Below are 24,580 nucleotides of genomic sequence, written 5' to 3' on the forward strand. Positions count from 1 at the left end.
CCCAGGCACATACAGCTGATGCTGTATCCACCATCCTGCTTGTGGAGCATGACTGGAAGAGCCTCACTTTGGGGAATCTCAGTGCTTCTCCTTAACCAGGCCTAATGGACTCTGAGCACGAAGAGATATTGCTATGAGGGGAGGAGGGTATGAGAGATGGAACAGAGTAATATGAATAAGATTCACATGATGAGTATTTGGGTAGCGTAAAGTTGAAGTCAGCAATTTGCTGGGTGGGGCTAGTTATGATCAATACTTCGTAAATTCTCCCTTACTTGGACTAAACCATGTAAACCCAACTTGCTGTACTACCCCTCCCTGGCCACCCCCCAGATGGAGACTTCAGGAACCCTACCAGCTTCTTAATCCCACCCTGGTATTTTCAAATGCTATTGAAATGTGACTAGCTGCTCATCAAGGGGCACATTCTGTCCCTCCCCCCGTGACTGTGGAGGGTCTCAGGTGCAGTGGGACACTGTGTCGTAATTGAAAACCATTTCACCTGGCTTCCCTGTGCAGCACTCTGTACACCATGCTTTTTGGCAGCCGGGCTCTATGCAGTCTTGTATAAGAAGGTATTTGTATTCCTCATGGTCAGTGGAGTTGCAAGCAAACAAAATGACAGGTTTCAGAGTAGCAGCCGTGTTAGTCTGTATTCGCAAAAAGAAAAGGAGTACTTGTGGCACCTTAGAGACTAACCAGTTTATTTGAGCATAAGCTTTCATGAGCTACAGCTCACTTCATCGGATGCATAAAAGTGGAAAATGCAGTGAGGATGTTTTTATACACACAGACCATGAAAAAAATGAGTGTTTATTACTTCAAAAGGTTTTCTCTCCCCCCACCCCACTTTCCTGCTGGTAAGAGCTTATCTAAAGTGATCACTCTCCTTACAATGTGTATGATAATCAAGGTGGGCCATTTCCAGCACAAATCCAGGGTTTAACAAGAACATCTGAGGAACACGGGGGGGCGGGGCTAGGAAAAAACAAGGGGAAATAGGTTACCTTGTATAATGACTTTGTCACTCCCAGTCTCTATTCAAGTCTTAGTTAATTGTATCCAATTTGCAAATGAATTCCAATTCAGCAGTCTCTCGCTGGAGTCTGGTTTTGAAGTTTTTCTGTTGTAATATCGCAACTTTCATGTCTGTAATCGTGTGACCAGAGAGATTGAAGTGTCCTCTGACTGGTTTATGAATGTTATAATTCTTGACATCTGATTTGTGTCCATTTATTCTTTTACGTAGAGACTGTCCAGTTTGACCAATGTACATGGCAGAGGGGCATTGCTGGCACATGATGGCATATATCACATTGGTAGATGTGCAGGTGAACGAGCCTCTGATAGTGTGGCTGATGTTATTAGGCCCAGTGATGGTGTCCCCTGAATAGATATGTGGGCACAATTGGCAACGGGCTTTGTTGCAAGGATAAGTTCCTGGGTTAGTGTTTTTGTTGTGTGGTATGTGGTTGCTGGTGAGTATTTGCTTCAGGTTGGGGGGCTGTCTGTAGGCAAGGACTGGCCTGTCTCCCAAGATTTGTGAGAGTGTTGGGTCATCCTTCAGGATAGGTTGTAGATCCTTGATGATGTGTTGGAGAGGTTTTAGTTGGGGGCTGAAGGTGACGGCTAGTGGCGTTCTGTTATGTTCTTTGTTAGGCCTGTCCTGTAGTAGGTGACTTCTGGGTACTCTTCTGGCTCTATCAATCTCTTTCTTCACTTCCGCAGGTGGGTACTGTAGTTGTAAGAATGCTTGATAGAGATCTTGTAGGCATTTGTCTCTGTCTGAGGGGTTGGAGCAAATGTGGTTGTATCGTAGAGCTTGGCTGTAGACAATGGATCGTGTGGTGTGGTCTGGGTGAAAGCTGGAGGCATGTAGGTAGGAATAGCGGTCAGTAGGTTTCCGGTATAGGGTGGTGTTTATGTGACCATTGCTTATTAGCACCGTAGTGTCCAGGAAGTGGATCTCTTGTGTGGACTGGTCCAGGCTGAGGTTGATGGTGGGATGGAAATTGTTGAAATCATGGTGGAATTCCTCAAGGGCTTCTTTTCCATGGGTCCAGATGATGAAGATGTCATCAATATAGCACAAGTAGAGTAAGGGCATTAGGGGACGAGAGCTGAGGAAGCGTTGTTCTAAGTCAGCCATAAAAATGTTTGCATACTGTGGGGCCATGCGGGTACCCATAGCAGTGCCGCAGATTTGAAGGTATACATTGTCTCCAAATGTGAAATAGTTATGGGTGAGGTTCCTCAGATGTTCTTGTTAAACCCTGGATTTGTGCTGGAAATGGCCCACCTTGATTATCATACACATTGTAAGGAGAGTGATCACTTTAGATAAGCTCTTACCAGCAGGAGAGTGGGGTGGGGGGAGAGAAAACCTTTTGAAGTAATAAACACCCATTTTTTTCATGGTCTGTGTGTATGAAAACATCCTCACTGCATTTTCCACTTTTATGCATCCGATGAAGTGAGCTGTAGCTCACGAAAGCTTATGGTCAAATAAATTGGTTAGTCCCCAAGCAAGCAAAAGGAATTGACCCCAAGGCCTCGATCAGGAGTGATTTGGGGAGTGTCCCCACAGTTACACAGTGAGCTCTTTGGGGAAGGGGCCATGTCTTATCTGTGCTTTCTAAAGTGTTTAGCATGCTTTACGTACCGGGTAAGTGCTATGGCATGTAGCATCTCCACCACAAAATGGAAGAGGCGACTGGCACGCTCTCAGCCTGGGCTGGGCTTTTGAGGTCTCAGCACACAGCGATGCTGCCAACTGCAGTTTAAACCCTGCGTTGTGATTTTTCTCAGGAGCAATAGAGGAATTAAAGGGAAACGCTGTTGTGGAGCTGAAACGCATTCAAGAGAGAATTTGAAATAAATCCAGTGGGAACAAAGCAGCTGGATTATAGCTCACGGCCAGCAACCCAGGGGAAAAGGAAACCTTTAGTGGGAGGTGCAGCTGAATGTGACGTCCCTGCTTCCCCCCACAGTAAGACACTGCCATACAGGGGGGACACTGGATTGTGGGTCACGTTTTGTCATCATAGCCCATAGCTGTGCTGTATTTTTATTTCTTTTTTTAGACCAGCGTCCTTGGATTCAGTTGTTGCCATAATCTAGGTGCTGATGGGGCAAGTGACCTTCAAGCAGCATGCTGGCAGAGTGTGGGTTGGTGAATTAGGCCGGGTACAGTGTTGTGCTTTTCACAGCTTTCTTGAACCTATCAGGAGATAAAGCTCCTGATGCAATGCAAGTTAACAGAGTGTAAATGCTTTTTAGAAAACCCCAGAGCCAGCAACCTCCATATGACTTCAGATATTTTCCTGGATTCTTTCTCAAAGCTCTTAAGTATTGCAACATTTTGATGTAAACATGACAACCCCCATTCCCACCTCACCTGCTGGACACTCAAAGACATCAGAATCTTCAGTTTTGTGATCATGGTCCTTTCATCTGCAGTGAATATTGCTGCCTCGGCCAGGGGGTTTGTAACTTCATTTTGGGTGAATAAGTAAGAAAGAGGGAAGCTGTTTGGGATAACCATTTTGTTTATGTGCAAACAACTTTTAAACTAGGAAATATTTGGAAAGATTCAGAGATTTTTCAATCTGGGCTTTTAAAATACAAATCTTCCCAGTCAGTTTAACATAAAACCTCACAGTAATTTTAATGTGACTTCGGAGTCCTTAACCCTGCATAACATATTAAATATCTGCATTTAGTGAAAGTCAGCAGAGATGTTCCAAAACCCATCTAGTGGCCTTGTTCCTTCTATGGGGGGCGGGGTTGCTTGATCCACCTAGGAATATTCTGTGTAAATGCCTGTATATAAATGGATTTATTGGCCTCTTTAGTTTATTGGGATAAAGTGTGGTCCAATGGCCCATTGAGCAGGAGAGCTGGGAGTTGGGATTCCTGTGTTCTAATTCAATCTCTGCAGCTGTTTGTCACCTAGTGCAATTTCTGTAACCTCTCTACGCTGTCTGTAAAATATGTCTAATGACATCAACCTACCTTGCAGTGGTGTTGTGACTTAACTATTTTGCGTGAGGCCCTTTGAGGTCTTCAGATGTAAAAATAGTGCAAAGTGCAGAGAACATAAGAACGGCCACACTGGGTCAGACCAAAGGTCCAAACAGCCTAGTATCTTGTCTTCCAATAGTAGCCAATGCCAGGTGCCCCAGAGGGAATGAACAGAGCAGGGAATCAAGTGATCCATCCCCTATTGCCCATTTCCGGCTTCTGGCAAACAGAGGCTAGGGACATCATCCCTGCCCATCCTGGCTAATAGTCATTGATGGATCTATCTTCCATGAACTTATCTAGTTTTTTTTTAACTTTGTTATAGTCTTGGCCTTCACAACATCCTCTTGCAAAGAGTTCCACAGGTTGAGTGTGTTGTATGGAAAAATACTTCCTTTTGTTTGTTTTAAACCTGCTGCCTACTAATTTCATTTGGTGACCCCTCGTTCTTATGTTATGAGAAGGAGTAAATAACACTTCATTTACTTTCTCCACACAAGTCATATTTTATAGACCTCTGTCATATCCCCCTTAATCATCTCTTTTCCAAGCTGAAAACTCCCAGTCTTATTAATCTTTCCTCATATGGCAGGAGGTTGGACTAGATGACCTCCTGAGGTCTCTTCCAACCCTCATCTTCTGTGATTCTAGAGGCAATATGATATTTTCTGTTGTATTATCCCTTTCTTAATGATTCCCAACATTCTGTCCACTTTTTTGACTGCCACTGCACAGTGAGTGGATGTTTTCAGAGAACTATCCACAATGACTCCAAGATCTCTTTCTTGAGTGGTAACAGCTAATTTAGACTCCATCATTTTATATGTATAGTTGGGATTATGTTTTCCAATGTGCATTACTTTGCATTTGTCAACACTGAATTTCGTCTGCCATTTTGTTGCCCAGTCACCCAGTTTTGTGAGATCGTTTTGTAGCTCTTTGCAGTCTTCCTGGGACTTAACTATCTTGAGTAGTTTGGTATCATCTGCAAATTTTGCTACCTCACTGTTTACCCCTTTTCTCAGATCATTTATGAATATGTTGAATAGGACTGGTCTTGGTACAGACCCCTGGGGGACACCACTATTTACTGCTTTCCATTGTGAAAACTAACCTTTTATTCCTTCCCTTTGTTTCCTATCTTTTAACCAGTTACCAATCCATGAGAGAACCTTCCCTCTTATCCCATGACTGCTTACTTTGCTTAAGAGCCTTTGGTGAGGGACCTTGTCAAAGGCTTTCTGAAAATCTAAATACACTGTATCCACTGGATTCCCCTTGTCCACATGCTTGTTGACCCCCTCAAAGAAATCTAGTAGATTGGTGAGGCATGATTTCCCTTTACGAAATCCATGTTGACTCTTCCCCAACAAATTATGTTCATCTATATGTCTGACAATTTTGTTCTTTAGTTTCAACCAGTTTGCCCGGTACTGAAATCAGACTTACCGGCCTGTAATTGCCGGGATCACCTCTGGAGCCCTTTTTAAAAATTGGCATCACATTGCAGAACTACTAACTGGAGGATAGCTAGTTTCACATTTGAGTTCCTTCAGAACTCTTGGATGAATACCATCTGGTCTTAGTGACTTATTACTGTTTAGTTTATCAATTTGTTCCAAAACCTTCTCTAATGACACCTCAATCTGGGACAGTTCCTCAGATTTGTCACCTAAAAAGAATGGCTTAGGTTTGAGAATTTCCCTCATATCCTCAGCCATGAATACCGATGCAAAGAATTCATTTAGTTTCTCCGCAATGGCCTTACCGTCCTAGAATCTCGATCATCCAGTGGCCCCACTGGTTGTTTAGCAGGCTTCCTATTTCTGATGTATTTAAAAAAAATTTTGCTATTACTTTTTGGGTCTTTGGCTAAATGTGCTTCAAATTCTTTTTTTGGCCTTCCTAATTATATTTTTACACTTCATTTGCCAGAGTTTATGCTTCTTTTTATTTTCCTCAGTAGGATTTAACTTCCACTTTTTAAAGGATGCCTTTTTGCCTCTCACTGCTTCTTTTGTTTTGTTTAGCCATGGTGGCACTTTTGTGGTTCTCTTACTATGCTTTTTAATTTGGGGTATACATTTAAGTTGAGCCTCTATTATGGTGTATTTAAAAAGTTTCCATGCAGCTTGCACAGGATTACACTGCTGTACCTTTTAATTTCTATTTACCTAACTTCTTCATTTGTGTGTAGTCTCCTTTCTGAAATTAAATGCGACAGTGTTGGGCTGCTGTGGGGTTTTCCCCGCCAAAGGGATGTTAAATGTAATTGTATTATGGTCACTATTACCAAGCAGTCCAGCTATATTCACCTCTTGGACCAGATCCTGTGCTGCGCTTATGACTAAATCAAGAATTGCCTCTCCTCCTGTGGGTTCCAGGACTAGCTGCTCCAAGAAGCAGTCATTTAAGGTGTCAAGAAACTTTATCTCTGCATCCCGTCCTGAGGTGACATGTACCCAATCAATATGGGGAGAATTATTTTATTACCTGGCTGTTTTCAGTTTTACCTGGTTGAGAAGAGAACTTCTACAGCATGTAGGAAAAGGAGATGTCATATTTCATGTGGATAATGTGGAACCACCATCCCGCTGCCCAACCCACTCCTCCCCAAATCTGCATTGCAGGTATAGTGAAGTGTTTGTTATATAACAGTCAGCCATAAAAATGACCATGATAGTTTTGATTGCAAGATTAAGTAATAGGTTGAGCTGCGAAGAAGAAAACTCTTTAGATAGCTTCAATAATAAGTATTGGCAAGGAGAACACAGGAAATCTATGAAAGGTTTTAAAAATATGAAAAAAAATATTAGATGCTTCAAAGGCAATTTGTATTATTTACAATTGATCCCAGTGGTTCTGCTCTTGCAGCTGGAGTTCCCTATTAGTGTTAAACCCCTCTACTGCTAGCAGCTGGGGATTGTATGTGCCTTAAAGGTGATGCTTGGAATAGATGCCATTGAAATGGGGGACCCACTTTTCTAGTCTCTGCCAGAGAGAGGCTTGAAGCTGAGGGCCTTACAGAAAAGGGTACAAGTCTGCTTTGGTAACGTGGGTGAGCAAAGCTTCTGTTGCGGAGTCTTCAGGAAAAAAAACAGTCGTTAGTCAAATAGCCATCGAGGGAAAACTTCCTGTTGAAATGCTGGTTTGCTCCACAGACAGCTGCTGAATAGACTTACCCTGTTATGCAGCAGCCAAGGGGATTTGGTGAGGGGCTGTGAGCCTTCTGAGCCATTTACGCTCTAAAAAGAGCTCCCTTTCCAATCCCTGTGAGGCTACGTGTGGTTAACAAGAAAGCAGCCAGCGCTCCTGTGGGAGGGCTTTTAGGGACTACCCTCCCCAGCAGCTCCGCTCTTCTCTTTTCCAAAAGAAATTGTGTGCTGGGGACAGGTGCCAGATTGACAGCCATGAAGGCGAACCCCCCCAGAGTGGAATCAGCCTGGGCAGCAGTGGTGCTGGCTCCCCACATGCTGCTTCAGTAGCCTCTGTTGGGGAAAACCAACCGTAAGGGTGAGAAGGGAGTTTGGGAAGTGTGGCCCGTTCAGTCCTTGGCCTCCATACTGACACTGCCAGTAAGGGTGCCCACTGAGATCACGGGTGTTTTATGGCAAAAATAAAGCCTAGATCTCCCAAACACTGAGGGCTCCTAGTCGGGGGTCCCCACCAAAACGTCAGTGTCCCTGCCCCAAAACCTCTTGTTCTCAGAGCCTAGAAGCTCTCTCCATCTCTTTACTGTGCTCCCCAGTCACTGAAATCTACTCCTCTCCTGCTTTCAGACTTCCCTCTCCTCCCTGCACAGGGAACTTGGCATTGCAGGCCTACAGCGTTCTCTCTGCAAGGTCCCTCGTGGAGACCAAGCCCTGTCTGGGAAGCCTCTACTGCTTCACACCAGTTGCCTTACCATGCTTGTAGATGTGAGAGGTGAAAGGAAACTAGCTAGGTATCAGCTAGCCCATCTCCAGGGTCTGCAGCAGGTTTGTTCTCGACTGTACAGCTCTAGGTGCATTTTCCGCTCTAGTTTTGGTTGCCTTGAACACACTGCAGCTTCCACCTCTTCCCTTGGGAGACTGTTCCACAGTCTGATCACTCTCACTCTGAGAAAGTTTTTCCTGTTGTTTGTTCTGATTTTCCCGTCTTAATTTAATACAGTACCCCTAGTTATAGTCAAAGGACCATCCCTAAATAATTCACCTTCCTCCGACTCAAGGAATATTTCCAGCATACCTCTGAACAACATACTAATCCACAGAGACCTCCCAACCAACACTACAAAAAGGAGGATTCTAGGTGGACTCCTCCTGAAGGTCGAGACAGCAGACTGGACTTCTACATAGAGTGCTTCCGCCGACGTGCACAGGCTGAAATTGTGAAAAAGCAGCATCACTTGCCCCACAACTTCAACTGTGCAGAACACAATGCCATCCACAGCCTCAGAAACAACTCTGACATCATAATCAAAAAGGCTGACAAAGGAGGTGCTGTTGTCATCATGAATAGTTTGGAATATGAACAAGAGGCTGCTTGGCAGCTCTCCGACACCACTTTCTGTAAGCCATTACCCTCTGATCCCACTGAGAGTTACCAAAAGAAACTACAGCATTTGCTCAAGAAACTCCCTGAAAAAACACAAGATCAAATCCGCACAGACACACCACTGGAACCCCGACCTGGGATATTCTATCTACTACCCAAGATCCATAAACCTGGAAATCCTGGGCGCCCCATCATCTCAGGCATTGGCACCCTGACAGCAGGATTGTCTGGCTATGTAGACTCCCTCCTCAGGCCCTACGCCACCAGCACTCCCAGCTACCTTCGAGACGCCACTGACTTCCTGAGGAAACTACAATCCATCGGTGATCTTCCTGATAACACCATCCTGGCCACTATGGATGTAGAAGCCCTCTACACCAACATTCCACACAAAGATGGACTACAAGCCATCATGAACACTATCCCCGATAATGTTACGGCTAACCTGGTGGCTGAACTTTGTGACTTTGTCCTTACCCATAACTGTTTTACATTTGGGAACAATGTATACCTTCAGATCAGCGGCACTGCTATGGGTACCCGCATGGCCCCACAGTATGCCAACATTTTTATGGCTGACTTAGAACAACGCTTCCTCAGCTCTCGTCCCCTAATACCCCTACTCTACTTGCGCTATATTGATGACATCTTCATCATCTGGACCCATGGAAAAGAAGCCCTTGAGGAATTCCACCATGACTTCAACAATTTCCATCCCACCATCAACCTCAGCCTGGACCAGTCCACACAAGAGATCCACTTCCTGGACACTACAGTGCTAATAAACGATGGCCCAACTTGATTATCATGCTCATTGTGTAGAGAGTTGTCACTTTGGATGGGCTATTACCAGCAGGAGAGTGAATTTGTGTGTGGGGGGGTGGAGGGTGAGAAAACCTGGATTTGTGCTGGAAATGGCCCAACTTGATGATCACTTTAGATAAGCTATTACCAGCAGGACAGTGGGGTGGGAGGAGGTATTGTTTCATATTCTCTGTGTGTATATAAAGTCTGCTGCAGTTTCCACGGTATGCATCTGATGAAGTGAGCTGTAGCTCACGAAAGCTCATGCTCAAATAAATTGGTTAGTCTCTAAGGTGCCACAAGTACTCCTTTTCTTTTTATAAACACCACCCTATACCGGAAACCTACTGACCGCTATTCCTACCTACATGCCTCCAGCTTTCACCCAGACCACACCACACGATCCATTGTCTACAGCCAAGCTCTATGATACAACTGCATTTGCTCCAACCCCTCAGACAGAGACAAACACCTACAAGATCTCTATCAAGCATTCTTAGAACTACAGTACCCACCTGCTGAAGTGAAGAGAGAGATTGATAGAGCCAGAAGAGTTCCCAGAAGTCACCTACTACAGGACAGGCCTAACAAAGAAAATAACAGAACGTCACTAGCCGTCACCTTCAGCCCCCAACTGAAACCCCTCCAACACATTATTAATGATCTACAACCTATCCTGAAGGATGACCCAACACTCTCACAAATCTTGGGAGACAGGCCAGTCCTTGCCTACAGACAGCCCCCCAACCTGAAGCGAATACTCACCAGCAACCACATACCACACAACAGAACCACTAACCCAGGAACTTATCCTTGCAACAAAGCCCGTTGCCAGCTGTGCCCACATATCTATTCAGGGGACACATCACAGGGCCTAATAACATCAGCCACACTATCAGAGGCTCGTTCACCTGCACATCTACCAATGTGATATATGCCATCATGTGCCAGCAATGCCCATCTGCCATGTACATTGGTCAAACTGGACAATCTCTACATAAAAGAATAAATGGACACAAATCAGATGTCAAGAATTATAACATTCATAAACCAGTCGGAGGACACTTCAATCTCTCTGGTCACACGATTACAGACATGAAAGTTACGATATTACAACAGAAAAACTTCAAAACCAGACTCCAGCGAGAGATTGTTGAATTGGAATTCATTTGCAAATTGGATACAATTAACTAAGGCTTGAATAGAGACTGGGAGTGGCTAAGTCATTATGCAAGGTAACCTATTTCCCCTTGTTTTTTCCTACCCACCTCCCCTCCCCTGTTCCTCAGATGTTCTTGTTAAACCCTGGATTTGTGCTGGAAATGGCCCACCTTGATTATCATACACATTGTAAGGAGAGTGATCACTTTAGATAAGCTCTTACCAGCAGGAGAGTGGGGTGGGGGGAGAGAAAACCTTTTGTCGTGGTAAACACCCATTTTTTCATGGTTTGCATGTATAAAAACATCTTCTGTATTTTCCACAGTATGCATCCGATGAAGTGAGCTGTAGCTCACGAAAGCTTATGCTCAAATAAATTGGTTAGTCTCTAAGGTGCCATAAGTACTCCTTTTCTTTTTGCGAATACAGACTAACACGGCTGTTACTCTGAAACCTCCTTGGTGCTTGTACTCCTCCATACCCCAAGAGGGGACCCATAAGAGTCATACAGAGAGTGAATGTCAGCTTCTGGTTCTGTCATGAGGCCTTTGTGTACATGCAGCCTGAAGCAGTAGAGGGCTAGAGGAAGAGCTGAATTCAGTGTTGGTTGGTTGGTTGGGGAAGAAATTCATAATTCTAAGGCCAGAAGGGACCATTGTGGTCACTTCATCACACCTCCTGAATAACACCAACCATTGCACTGCCCCAAATAATTCCTAAAGCAGATCTTTCAGAAAATATCCATGCTTGACTTAAAAATTGCCAGGGATGGAGGATCTACCACAACCCTTGGTAAATTGTTCCAGTGGTTCATTACACCTTATTTCCCATCTGAATTTCTCTAGCTTCAACTTCCAGCCAATGGATCATGTTAGACCTTTCTTTGCTAGCCTGAAGAACCCATCATTAAGTATTTGTTTCCCATGTAAATACTAGCAGACTATGATCAAGTCACCCCTTAATTGTCTCTTTGTGAAGCTAAATAGATTGAGCTTCTTAAGTCTATCACTATAAGGCAGGTTTTCTAATCCTTTAATCTTTCTCATGGCTCTTCTCTGAACCCTCTCTTGGCCTGACTTTGGTTCAGTTGGGATAACTGCTTCATGTTTAACTTTTGTCACCTAACACTTCCCTGGTAACTAAGGATCAGGCAACACTCACCTGTGTGCTCAGGTGCCTGATGATGTCAACAGTAAAGGAGATCCTAGTATCCCAGTTGTGGTGTTAAATAGATGGGAATCTTCTATCCTTTTGCTTATAAAAGAAATTAATCTGGGTGGTGGCTCTGCCTTGCTGGGCCCTGTCAGCGCACATTGGCATGGCTTGGGAATCTCCAGGAATAAACTCGAGTTAATCTATGCCATGAGTCTAACCCAGAAGTACCAGTTTATCAGCATCCTTTTTGAATTGTGGGCACCAGAACTGAACAAAGTATTATATCAGCGGTCACACCAGTGCCAAATTCAGAAGTGAAATAACCTCTCTGCTCTTACTTGAGATTCCTCTGTTTATGCCTTAGCTCTTTTTGGCTACAGTGTCACACTGGGAGCTCATGTTCAGCTCATTATCCACCGTGACCTCCAAATCTTTTTCAGAGTCACTGCTTCCCAGGATAGAGTCCTTTATCCTGTAAGTATGGCCTACATTCTTTGTTCCTAGATGTATACGTGTACATTTAGCCATATTAAAATGCGTATTTTTTGCTTGCACCCAGTTTGCCAAGTGATCCAGATCTCTGAATCAGTGACTTGTCCTTCTTCATTATTTATCACTCTCCGCCTTGGTGTCATCTGCAAACCTTATCAGTGATGATTTTATGTTTTCTACCTGGTCACTCGTAAAAATGTTAAATAGCATAGGACCAAGAATCAATTCCTGTGAAAACACACCAGCTTGATGATGATTCCCCATTTACAATTACGTTTTGAGACCTATCACTTAGCCAGTTTTGAATCCATTTAATGTGTGCTGTATCATTTTATATCATTCTAGTTTTTTTAATCAAAATGTTGTGTGGTACCAGGTCAAATGTCTTAAAGAAGTCTAAGTACGTTACATCAATACTGTTACCTTTACCAACCAAACTTTTAATCTCATCTCATCAAAAAAAGATATCAAGTTAGTTTGATAGGATCTATTTTCAATAACCCCATGTTGATGTACATTAGGAACATTACTCTCCTTTAATTCTTTATTAATCAAGTCCTGTATCAACCGTTCCATTATCTTGCCTGGGATGGATGTCAGGCTGACAGGCCTATAATTGCCTGGGTCATCCCATTTACGCTTTTTAAAAATTGGCACATCATTAGCCTTTTTCCAGTCTTCTAGAACTGCTGCAGTGCTCCAAGACCTATTGAAAATCAACATTAATGGTCCAGTGAGATCCTCAGCTTGCATCCAAGAGTTTTAAAAAAGCTGGCTATCTCAACATGCTGATTTTAAAATGTCTGACTTTAGTAATTCTGTTTAACGTTCTTCTGAGATACTAGTAGAATGGGAAGAGTTGTCATCACCATATAGTGAGACTATATCATCTGTTTTTTTCCTCAGATACAGAACAAAAATATTTATTGAACACTTCTACCTTTTCTGCGTTATTATTGATAATTCTACCATTTCCATCTAGTAATGGGCCAGTACTGTTGTCAGGATTCTTTTTGTTCCTAATATGTTTTTAAAAATTCCTTTTTATTATCCTTAACTCTGCTGGCCATAGAGTTCTCCTTGGGTTCCTTGGCTTCCCTTATCAACTTCCTACAATTCCTAGCGTCTGACTTCTATTCTGATATATCAGCTTCCCCTAACTTCAATTTGTTGGTTTTATTGATTTATTTTTTTAATAGCTGCCTTCACTCCCACTATAAACCAGATCATTTTGTTAACCAGCACAGCCTTCTTCCTCAATTGTGGGATTGTATATAGAGTATAGATGGGAGGGCCTTACGGGGAGGTGTCTGTGGCAGGGGAGCTCTGCTCTGAATGGACCTTGTAAGGTTTGTTGGAGCAGGATTCCTTTCATATGCAACTTACACACCAACCTAATTTAATTGGTGATGTTCTTTGAAAAAACCTAGGAATTTCCCAAACGAAGAACTGTTTTACAAAAAAAAAAAGTAGTAGTGGTGGGCAGCTTAGTATGGCTGTGAGGAAAAGGCCTTATCCCTCGTCTGATCAGATATTTGGAAACGTTTTTTAAGGAGGAGGATTTTTGTAAAGAAAGTTTAACATTATTTTTTGGGTCCAGCCTTAGCTCTTTTCAACCAAGTTTGTTTTGTTTGCGAGTAAATAGTTTGGACGGTTCATTGAGCCAAGCAATCTGATTAGCTGACCAGACTTTAGTGCTGCTTAATGCTGCATTGTCTTGCTGAGTCCTTTGCTTTCCTGCTAGCCCAGACTGACACCTGGATTTTTCTGGTCTGTTGGCAGAGAAAGTATATTTGCAAGAATTCAATCTTACAGAAAACAAGAGGAAAAACACAGACTCTTAAGTGTTTTAAGTAGAGAAAATGGAAGAAAGAAAATCAAACTTGGCCAAGTGTGTGATTTATGATCGGACAGAGTAAAATCTCAGGTCGCTAGTGAAGTTATTACTGTTGAGTAGTCAGTGGATTTAATGGGGAAAACCCAGACACAATCATTGCCTAACTCTCAAGGAATCAAATCTTTTCCTAGAGCAAGGCTTGGGCTCTGACTATTGTTAACACAGAGCATGGGATTCTGCTTTTGAACCTCTCACAGCTATTGGCAGCTGATCTTTGAGAGCTGCTACACTGTTTTTAAACATATATATTTGTAGTGTTCCTCTACCACCTTTTTTAATTTAAAATTGTATTTCTCTCCCCCCCCGCCATCCTCCCCCAAACAGGAGTGGGGGAAAGGCAACCCTCAACCTTGTGTAGTCAAGGTTATGGCGATAAATTCTGTTGCATTGTCACTTCTATTCGGAGTAAATTGGCTGGCCGCTTTCGGGCTGAAGGGAAGATAATTTGCTGTAGTATTTCAAATGGATTAGAAATGGATTTGAAGGGAAAGTTCATGCCTCCCATTACAAAGGCTAGAAAGAAGACTATCTTAAGGCACTGTTCCTTCTCTGGCCTTCATTATCCACGCTTAATACCTTTCCTATTTTCCAGCGTTAATGAAATTTCCTGCCGGAGAAGGCCTGCTGGACGGATGGGAAAAGTCTTTAGATCTGAGGGCTTGTGTTGTAGAAAAGGAATTACGAGCCCCTCATGTTGAGGGCCGGTGTATTCTTCAGGTCCTTGGCCCAGCTATTATCTCATTAATTTTATCCTCTCTTCTCAATACAGTTCGTTTCCAAAGGCCATTCTTTCCATTAGGGTAACAATTGAGTAGAGTGCTGTGACACTGCTGCGAATTAAAAGCTACACGCTGTTTTTAGAGGCACCCTGCGCTTCTTTAGATGTGTCCTCCTTCCTTCACGCCCCCGCTCACCCCATGCTGCCCCTGTCTTTGCCTTTTGCTCAGACTTTTAGCCGGTGCAGCAAATGTCACTTTAAGCAGGTGGAGGAGAGACAAGCTGAATATTACTGCCAGAGCTAGATACCCATTTGGAAGACCAATGAATCCAGCTTAAATCTGTAGAGCCTACTTTAGGAAGGGAAGACGGCTTTTATAAAGGCATGACTGGGACAATTAAGTTCTAGGCAACACCCTCTTCCTTCTATATGGGAATGACTTATATGTGCTCAGCAAATTCACATAATTATTCTCTCTCTTCTCTGGTGCATGGCGCATAATGGATCTTTTCCAGTCAATTTCTGGATATCTTATGCCACCTGAGAATAAGATAGCTGGGGCCAGAGCTGAGCATAGGTAGGCAGTGTCTGAGCTTCCCATTCCAATCTCTCACAGCGAGATTCAGGCCTCCTTGCAGATGAACCTGTGATCTTGGACAGCCCTCTGCTTAAGAAAAGACCTGATGGTGTAAAATTCTGTTGCAGACATGTGTCCACTAGAGACTAGATTGAATCCTCCAGACTCATTTGACTGGTACCCCAAGCCAAATGGAAACCTAGGATTCCTGAAGGTGAAAGGCGAAGGAATTAACCTCCTTGTGCAGCGTGAAATGCAGAAATTAAAAATAACTCCTGACATCTTTAGTGTAACTGTAGGTTATCAGGGTTCCCATGCCTAGTACTCTATGTACAGTAAGGTGAATTCAGGCAGAGAATGTATTCAGTCTTCTGCTCTCCCACCCCCATCTCCATGTACAGTAGGTATTCTGTAGCATTCGCTGCACCAGTCTGGACTGTATCTTTTGCAAGCAGGGTGAAGACTGATAATAAAACTGCTGAAGCAGTAATGTAACTTCCTGGCGCCTTTCCCTCAGTCTTTCTGTCTCCAGCGGGGGAAACAGCTCTAAAGGTTATTGGAGCAGATTACAACTCCATTTAGGAGTTTTTCCCCCCATTAACTTTGACTTTTCTAGAAATAAACATTTTTCAGGTCGTAAGCACTAGCTGGTAGGTGACCCGGTCTTCCTAGGGTCCTGGGGCTGTGGGCATAGGGGAGAGGTGGAAGCTGTGTTCAGAGAAGTCACTATTCAGAGTCTTCCTGGCACAGAGAGAATGGGAACAAAGGCAGAGATGATTCCATCAGTCACCGCTGTGGCACAAAGCTTCCCTGCACCAACAACACTGTCATGCCCTCAGGTTAGACTTTGACTGTGTGTATGTTGTCCCCACAGTCTTCAGATGTGTGTCACCCACGTTGGTAGCACAATCTGTGGGTATGCAAACACAGCATGTACGTGTGTGTGTGTGTTCGGAGTGCTGCTGAGATTTCACTGCTAGGCACTTGGGAGGACCATGTTATATTCCGAAATGGAGGAGCTAAGATTGCAGTATAAAGGCCTCTCTGTCTGGCCTATCTGTTACTATGCCACTCCCACCCCACTCTAAGTGCAGCTCTGAGTCTCTAATCTAAGAAGAAAGATAAAGATTCCTGTAGCACTTTGAAATATTATTTGGTCCATTGGCTACGAAGTTTAGTCAATTCCAGGATCTCTCAACCCCAGCAGAATCAGACATGCCCAGCTACCAGTCCCAGAGATTTTCTCCTAGCTGAATTTGAATGGGCCCCACACTTAGGCCTCAGTCCCACAAGGGGAACAATGCAAGCTCATGGTCTGCCTGTGTAGTTCTCCTTAAACATACCGAGCCTTCATCCTTTCAAATTTGTTCAATTTTTTCCCAAGATTCCAGCAATCTGGCCAGTGGTTCTGAAGGCAGAATGAGGAACAGTGCTGTTGTCCTGTTCTGGGATGTCTCATGTGATGTGTGATTGTCTTTGGCCTGGTGTTCTCTTCAGAAGCCCTCCAGATGTCATTGTGGTGGAACATCTCCAACTGGGGGAAGACACCTTAGATGGCCTGTCAGTGGTTCCGAAGCTTACATTCCAACCTCTGCCTGCTATTTAAGAAAGGCAAACCAGACTGAGGAACTCTCCAAACTGTGACACTATCCATAGCATTTAAGTAGGGTTGTTGCTCCCAAGGTGCTAGCCTGGTTCCCTCGGATGTTCTGGGTGCTGACTACTGCTTTCTCTTTATAAAGAATTAAATATTTATAAACTGCAGTGGTTGTTATGAAAGAGTTAGTATTTGCCAGCAGGTACTGTACAGTTTATTCTCTGCTCAGATACAAGGGAAACCTGTGCTGTTTTTCATGGAGTGGTAACTATTGGGCAAATGGTGTCTCTTGAACAGGGACCATAGTAGTTTGTAAACATTTAATAGCTTGTAACTCTGTGATAAACAGAAAATCATTGTCCAGAATATTCAGGGAAACTGCTGGAACTCTGGGAGCAGCAACTGGGCTTGGACTCGTTAATATCATGGTTTGAACTGCATTGAGCGCAAGCCCTTCGGTCTGCAAAGGCCCTAAAACTGTCACTTAACCCAGTTTTAAATGAGCTCCACTTAAACGGAGCTTAGCCATCCTGTGTGAATAGGGCCAAGTAGGGGACCGAAATCATGCTCTGGTCACTGAGGCTGCATTTATTCTAGAGAATTGAACTGATGGGCTAAAAGTGCTTTAAACACAAACGGATCGCTGTGTGCACATTACCATGCAGACGGAAGTGCTGCAGCTCTTGGCTTTGTGTTTAGGATGTTTATCTTCCAAATACAGATGAGGTATAAACACTTCTTTTTTTCCTGACTTGAATGAATGTTTTGGGGGTAAAAGGATTTTACTCCCAGTGTAGCCAGGACTCTGTTCCCCTGTAGTTCTCTCTGACTCACACATTTTGTACTGTGTGTAAGTGGATGTTAGTTTTTCAGACACCAAGCAGTGTACAACACAGTTCAGTGATCGCTGATCTGCTAAATTAACTAAGTTACTTGTCAGAAAAGAAAGACGGGGGCCACTGAGATTAATACGCTTTCAGCATTCAGTTCCAACTCGCAGGAAGTGGCTTGGCTTATATACATTTTTTTCAGTGAGAATTACCTAGTGTCTTGACAGGGACAGCTTTCACTTCAGCAGTTTGCATACACACAATTTGCTGCTAACACAGGGGGAGAAAAATAAGCGTTCCTTTAAGCAAGCTTCTCTTAGTGTGCTTTGCAACATGATAGATGTAAGATATTAACACAGCAGCGTCTGTATGCCCTGAGCACTGCATCAGCTTCACTGAATTCCGTGCATCTCTGCTGGCAAGCCAGAGATGGAAATTTAAATGAGCATGTGGGGTTTTTTCTCCTACCAGAGACTAAAATAAAATATTGGAAGTTCCTGTATTGGAGTAATTTTGTAATAGCCAGGCCTTGTGTCTCGATCAGTGATGTTTTATAGGCATTCTTCGATGTTTTATATGTAGAAATTGAAGTAAATAAATCCCATATCACTAACCATTCCCACCATGCTGCTTGTATATAGGGATTATGGATACATCCCTGTCTCTCTGAGCAAGCAAATACTCTGTTTCTAACGACATACAGTCACTTAATTCCTTTTATAGTGTCAAGTATGTGTAGTTCTTAGTTTCTTGTAGGCAGATCTCTTGGGTGGAATTTTCTTGTTAGGATCTTTGCTATTGTACCTGACTTCCAATTAAGTTGTGGGAAAGCAGCTTAAGTACTTTCAAACAATATTTGCTCACTTGAAGGGTCCTATGTTTGATTAGTTTTTACACTTGAGTTTGGTTTTAGTTCAGGTGGAAGTAATGCCAAGTTCTGTTAAAAAGCTGTTCGTCTGTAATGGTTAGTTTTAATCACAGCTGTAGCATATTACAACTATCACGGCTAGTGAAACTATGCAGCATTTACCTTTTACCTAGCATACTTTATTTAAAGGAAACTAACTGCACCAACCACCTTAGGGTGGATAGCTTTAATGAGGCCTTTTCCAGGCATGCTTTCCAAAGAAGGGTTTACGGAGTCTCTGTATTTAGAACAATACTGAATGCAGGTGTCTGTATTAAGGATCTTCCTAGTAAAACCCTACAATCTAATGCAAATAGAAGCAAAGAGCCCTCAAAGTACAACAGAGTAATTGACATGTTAAGTACAGGCCTGTCTGTGCAAGCCATTGTGTAGCTCTGAAAGAGGCTTGTGCTCTTTGAAGGTGTGTGTTTTTATAGGTACATGAGAGATGCTTTGAGCATCTATTGTGCTTTTCATAGAAGGATCTCAAAGCGCTTTACAAGCATTACAACATTTAGCCGCTCAGCCTTCTTGTTGGTACAGATGAGGGAAACTGAGGCACAGAGTTTAAATGATGTCTGCAAGGTCACATAGTTTGGGGCAGGAATGGGAACAGACCCTACATACCCCTTTCAATCCTTTAGCCCCCAAATCACCCTTCCCCTGTAAATTCAAACTCACTTTAGCTTTGAGTTTCCAGTGCCCCATGCAGAAGGTGTGTGACTTCAAAGAACCTGTGGTTTTGCAGTGAGGAAGTTAGTACACAAGCTTCAAATGCCGTACAAATAGTATCTGGCTCTGAACTCATTTCATTTTGTGCAACATGGTTATCTTTAATATTTCCTGGATGTGGAAAGTAGGCAGCGAAAGTGGAGATGTAATGGAGATGCCATGACTCAAAATGTGTGTTGTTTTTTTTTATTCTGAGCCCCTGCAGTCTATAAATGAATACAAATCTGTCAGAGGCTGTGGTCCACAGCTCAAGACTAACGCAAAATGGGAACGTAAGAATGACTAGCATGTAGACCCACTTGACAATGTGTCTCTCCAGGTTAAAATATGGAGCTGTTAGAGTGAAGGATAGTGGAGGGGTGTAGTTCAGATGGTCTCTCTTGCCCAGGGAGTGTTGATAATGCTTTATGATTATGGAAACTTTTTATTGTGTGTTTAGCCTATTGTACTATTTGTGTTAACGTAATAAGGTGTCCGCCGCTAAGGTATCAGGGTCCATTCTTAATGTATGTACACTAGAACTCAGTGCATCCTCTCACAGCATCTAGTTCAGTTACCTTAGACCAGACCAAGGAGCTAACCAGCCGGGAGACTAATTTCCAGGGGGTGCTAATACTCATAATTTTGCTAGGGCCCACACAAATAGATGCGCCTTGAAGATCAATCTCTGGCTCTGATATGTCTGTGCTGTGAGTGAATTCGACAGCTGAAGCCCCACCACTGGGAGGCCTTTACCGCAGGTCCTTGGAATTCCACTCTGGGAACCAACCAACAAAGCCTTGGCTATTTACCCCTGCAATGATGGGATTCAGGGGGAGGAGAGGTGGTGCCTGAGACAGGCACTGTGTGCCTTTTAGAGGCTGATCAAGGTCTTGAATTACACCAGGAAGCGCATGGGATTAACATGCGATTAATATACTGTGTCCTGTCTCCCCTGCCTAAAAGGAGGGTAGGTCCATCCTGCACTGGCTGACGCTTCCAAGTGGCCCACCAGGAGAGTGCTACCTAGCACATGTTGCAGTGTAGTGTAGCTCGGAGATGAAGTTCACTCCTGCCAGGCCTTGTGAATTTAAGGCTCTGCGTGGATCTCCTTGTGATGTCAGAGAGGTTTCTTAAGAACCAAACATTATGCACACCAAGCACCTCTGATCTCTAAAGAATCCTGTTCCTCACAGACCAGTGGAACTAGATCTCTCTAGAGAGAAAACTACTTTCACCGTGATTTTTGGTTTGGATGAGCCAAGAAAACAGGTTGGAACCAAGCTGACAAACCTCTGAAATGCAGAAGATAGGGGTTGTTTCCCATCTGCAGGCTGGTCACTAGGCCGTGACGTAGCATAGTCAGGCTTATTATAGGGGGTACGTAAATCGCCCCCTTTACCATAGTAATGGAGTGCCTCATCATCTTACTGCATCTATCTTCACAACACCACTGTAGGGTGGGGAAGCGCATTTATCCCCATTTTACACACAGGGAACTGAGGCAAAAAATGATTGTGACTTGTCCAAGGTCACACAGCATGTCTGTGGTAGAGCAGGGTCTTGAACCCAGCTTTCCCAACTCTCAGGCTACTGCTCTGACCACTGGGCCGCTGTCCTCACTACGTCACAGATTTGCACATTAGGACGGCAGAGGTGAGAGGCTCCGTGGAGAGAATGCAGGAGGAAATCAGGTGCAACTCTCTTTCATTCTGCATTGCAATCCGATCCACGCACATCTGTCTGTTCAGTCAGAGATCCCACCACCTGGCTTGTGCTGTTTGTAGCCCCATTAGAAATGCTAACTTCACTGTACAAGAATGACAGGGAAGTTTCTTTCTCCATTTCATGTCAGTCCCCTTGCTATAAACACAGATTTTTAGACCTTTAATAAGGTGCGCAAGTCCCAAAGGCACATTGAAGGGCTTGCCAAGGAATCCGATTGCAGAATACCGCAGCATAACCATTCATTCTAAGGTTTCTCCTGCCCTGCATCTGTGGAAACTCGCAAGCAGATATGTACGGTTGGTAGCCAATGGCAACAGCCATATTAAATGAATAGACTGTCAAACTAAGCACTAATAAATGTAACTATTACATTTTACAATTCTCTCTTTCTTTGCAGCACATCTTCATTTAAAGGTAATGCTCCCAGGGTTTGCGTTCTGCTGATGGGATGCCAGGCCTTAATTTACAGATATTCTTCAGTAATGCGTGGTTTATGTACGTTCTGTTAATAGCATTATGAGCATAAATTTTACTAATACAAAATTAGAGCTGTAATTTGCATAAACAAATTACCGTTTGGATTAGTGGTAAATGGTTAAGAGGACTTGATATTTGAGTGGATTTGATTTGGCCACAACAGCTCTGTATGCATAACAGATATGTACAAAAATGAGGCACACGGCTTTACACAGATTGAATGCAAGCTGCCATTACATAGGAAAAGTCAGTCTGTCAGCTGGAAGGGTTTCCTGCAGTGAATGAGCACGTGGAGGGTAGAGTTGGTACTAAGGTGTTAGTTTACAGCCTTTATCAGCTGCTGTTCATCTCATGCAGCTGTCAACAGGCCCTAGATTAATCATACTCCAGTGTCCTAAAAGCACCAGGGCCATGTGATTGTGCTACACCTTTGTCCCATTGACTGCTGGGAAGTAAGGGGTATCACTCCATTCTCATCCCTCCCACAAGAACCACATGTAAGGCCCTAAAGAGGTACTGAAGGGCCACAGTTTGTGGATCACTTTCCTACAGCTTTAGGGCTCCAGTAAGTTTGGACAGACTCTGTTCAGCTGCAGTAGTGGGGCACAGTCCGGATGCTGTTTGTCCCACCTGACTGTGGAATTCCAGGCCTACGTCTGTTGCTAGCTACTTATGATTGCAGTTGGGTCTTGGGCTGCCAGCCCCGTCTGGGCTGCCCCAACCTTCCATCTGGCTAGGAAGGACATCCTTTCTTGGGGAGATTCTGCAGAGAGGGCATCCTTTCCGGCATTGGTGCAAAACAGGGACAACCTGGGAAAAGGGGGCTCCTCAGAGAGAGCCAACTTCTGGCTTTAAATGAACCATTGAGCTTGGTTTTCCTGCCCTTGGCAGCTATGGATCTTCCATGAGCCAGGGCTAAGGACAGGATGTTCCAAACCACTGGGCAGCCGAGTGCTCCTGTGCCCAGTTTCACTGGGATGGCTGTGTCCACATGTATGTATTTTGGTAGCAGTGAAGTCGGCTATATATTTAGAAGGCACACAGAAACCTCCTTCTGCTATATGCTGTCATGCACTAATAGCCATGTATAGAGCCCAGGTTTTAGCTGTTCTTTGGGTTCAGCGTTGGAGGTCCACGGTATCAGTCAGCAATATTTAGGGCTAGTGAGCAGGGCTGGGTCAACCAAATCCAAGGTGCCCTGGGAAGCCATTTGATGTCCCCTAGCCCCCCTCAGCCAGCTTCAAGACCCAGAGTTCTCCTCCCAGCAGCACTTCCCCCAACCTTCTACTCCACCTTGGGGAGGACGGGGCTGCTCAGGCCTGTAGGGAAGAGGGAATGAAGGTGTACTGTGTCCTGAGCTGAGGAGCAGAAGGGCCTTAAAAGAAGTAGTCAATAGATGTTAAACAAGAGGAGTGGGGGAATCTATGATTTTCCTCCAGCTTGGGCTGTGAAACAGCAGGAGAAGAGAGCCCCTGATTTCTCTAGTTACTTAGAGCTCTCCATCATTATGGTAGTACGGAGCATGAGCAGGAAGGATCCAGCTCGCACAGCAAGTGGCCATAGGTGGGGCTGGATCCTATCCCCAGAAGACTCCCTGCATCTGTAGGTTTGTCCATGAAATCTGAAGCAAAGTGAAGCTTCACTGGATAGCTTTATGGATGCAAAGCTCACCTCTTCTCCCATTTGTGGCATTTCATTGTCTTTGCAGATCTCTGGTATTAAACCAAATGCGCCAGTCAACCCTAGGCGGCAAATCCCAGCAGCTGCAACCGAGTTGGAGGAACAAAGGTTTTTGCTGTATAGGAGGCGTGATGTACAGGGTGTCAGCAAATAAACTGTCCAAAACCTCCAGCTCTCCGGTCAGGGGTGGCGACCTGAGTCACAAGCTCCACAGTAGAACAGGTAGGTGATGACAATGCCTCTATGTTCTGTGCTGAGCATTTGCACGTCTGTGTGTGTGAATTCCTGGTGAGACAAACTGAGCAACATACGTCCGCATTTACATCTCTCCAACTCCATCGTGTGGCACGTTACTCTTCGCTTTTGTCCCCTGCTTGCTCATGAAGGGTCCCAGCCACCAAGGGGCCAGTAAAAACCAGAAATCAAAGTGGGAGAGAAGCAAACTAATGCGGCCACGCAGGCCACGGATACTGTGTCCTTTAGTCTGACTGGATGAGAAATATGTATGTTCTTGAACAGGGCTATGAGATGGTAAAAGCAAGGTGAAGCTTACGGAGACGTAACACCCCACTGTATTAAAGCTCACCCGCCCAGCAGCGTTCCTGCAGCTGCTGCTTCTCCCCAGACACTCTTCCTGCTACTCTGTGAGACTATTTTAACTCTTCCCAAACACAGCAAAACCCTGCAGGAGTATGTGCCTGAACTATCGTTGCCACCCTCCCATAGCCTGCTTGACAGCCCTACCCACAGCTGCTTTACCAGGCAAAGGGACGACTGCCTGAACTCGGGTGAGATCCTGTCAGTCTCCTGAACACCAGGCTTGCTGAGATACTACTCTGATGAGCACCCTGTAGCTACCTAAGATACTGCTGCCTGTAAATGGCTCATCCAGTTCAAAGGCATCTGTTGGGTTTACCAAATTAAACTTAATACTGAGGTAAGTAGATCAGCAGGGACCGTTAACTGCTTCTAGAGATATTTGTCCCAATAACATTGGTTTCACGTCTTCATCGCTTTTGTTATGGAAGTGTCAGCCATTGGTTCCTGCGGGAGGTAAAATGACAAACCTAGATTGACCAGTATCCTAGTCTAGAATGGCCTGTGTGCCTATCCCAGTTGTATTTGACAGCTAGTCTTATGTACTTCTCTTAAGCAATTCAGGGCTTGAGGACCTGTTGTGCATTTTCCTCCATTTCTGTCTGTGCTCAGCAGGTGTTCATTCTGTAACCACAGGGATAATCTGGCTGTCTCTCTCGAGTATTTATGTGGCCCCATCACTGTAATAGC

General features: G+C 44.1%; 1 protein-coding gene across 3 annotated transcripts in view; it reads left to right on the forward strand.

Annotated features, from left to right (window-relative positions):
* Positions 1-24,580, forward strand: part of ZC3H3 (zinc finger CCCH-type containing 3) — a 356,038-nt gene that overhangs the window by 188,536 nt on the left and 142,922 nt on the right. For all 3 annotated transcript variants that reach the window (XR_013345065.1, XR_013345066.1, XM_077809716.1), the window contains exon 5: positions 23,322-23,515. Coding sequence is in view for 1 of the 3 variants with exons in the window: in XM_077809716.1 (XP_077665842.1) it covers positions 23,322-23,515 (194 nt within the window). In the remaining 2 variants the exon portion in view is untranslated. The remainder of the gene's footprint in view (positions 1-23,321; positions 23,516-24,580) is intronic.

The sequence above is a fragment of the Eretmochelys imbricata genome, chromosome 2 (genome assembly GCF_965152235.1).
Source record: "Eretmochelys imbricata isolate rEreImb1 chromosome 2, rEreImb1.hap1, whole genome shotgun sequence".
Classification (NCBI taxonomy): domain Eukaryota; kingdom Metazoa; phylum Chordata; order Testudines; family Cheloniidae; genus Eretmochelys; species Eretmochelys imbricata.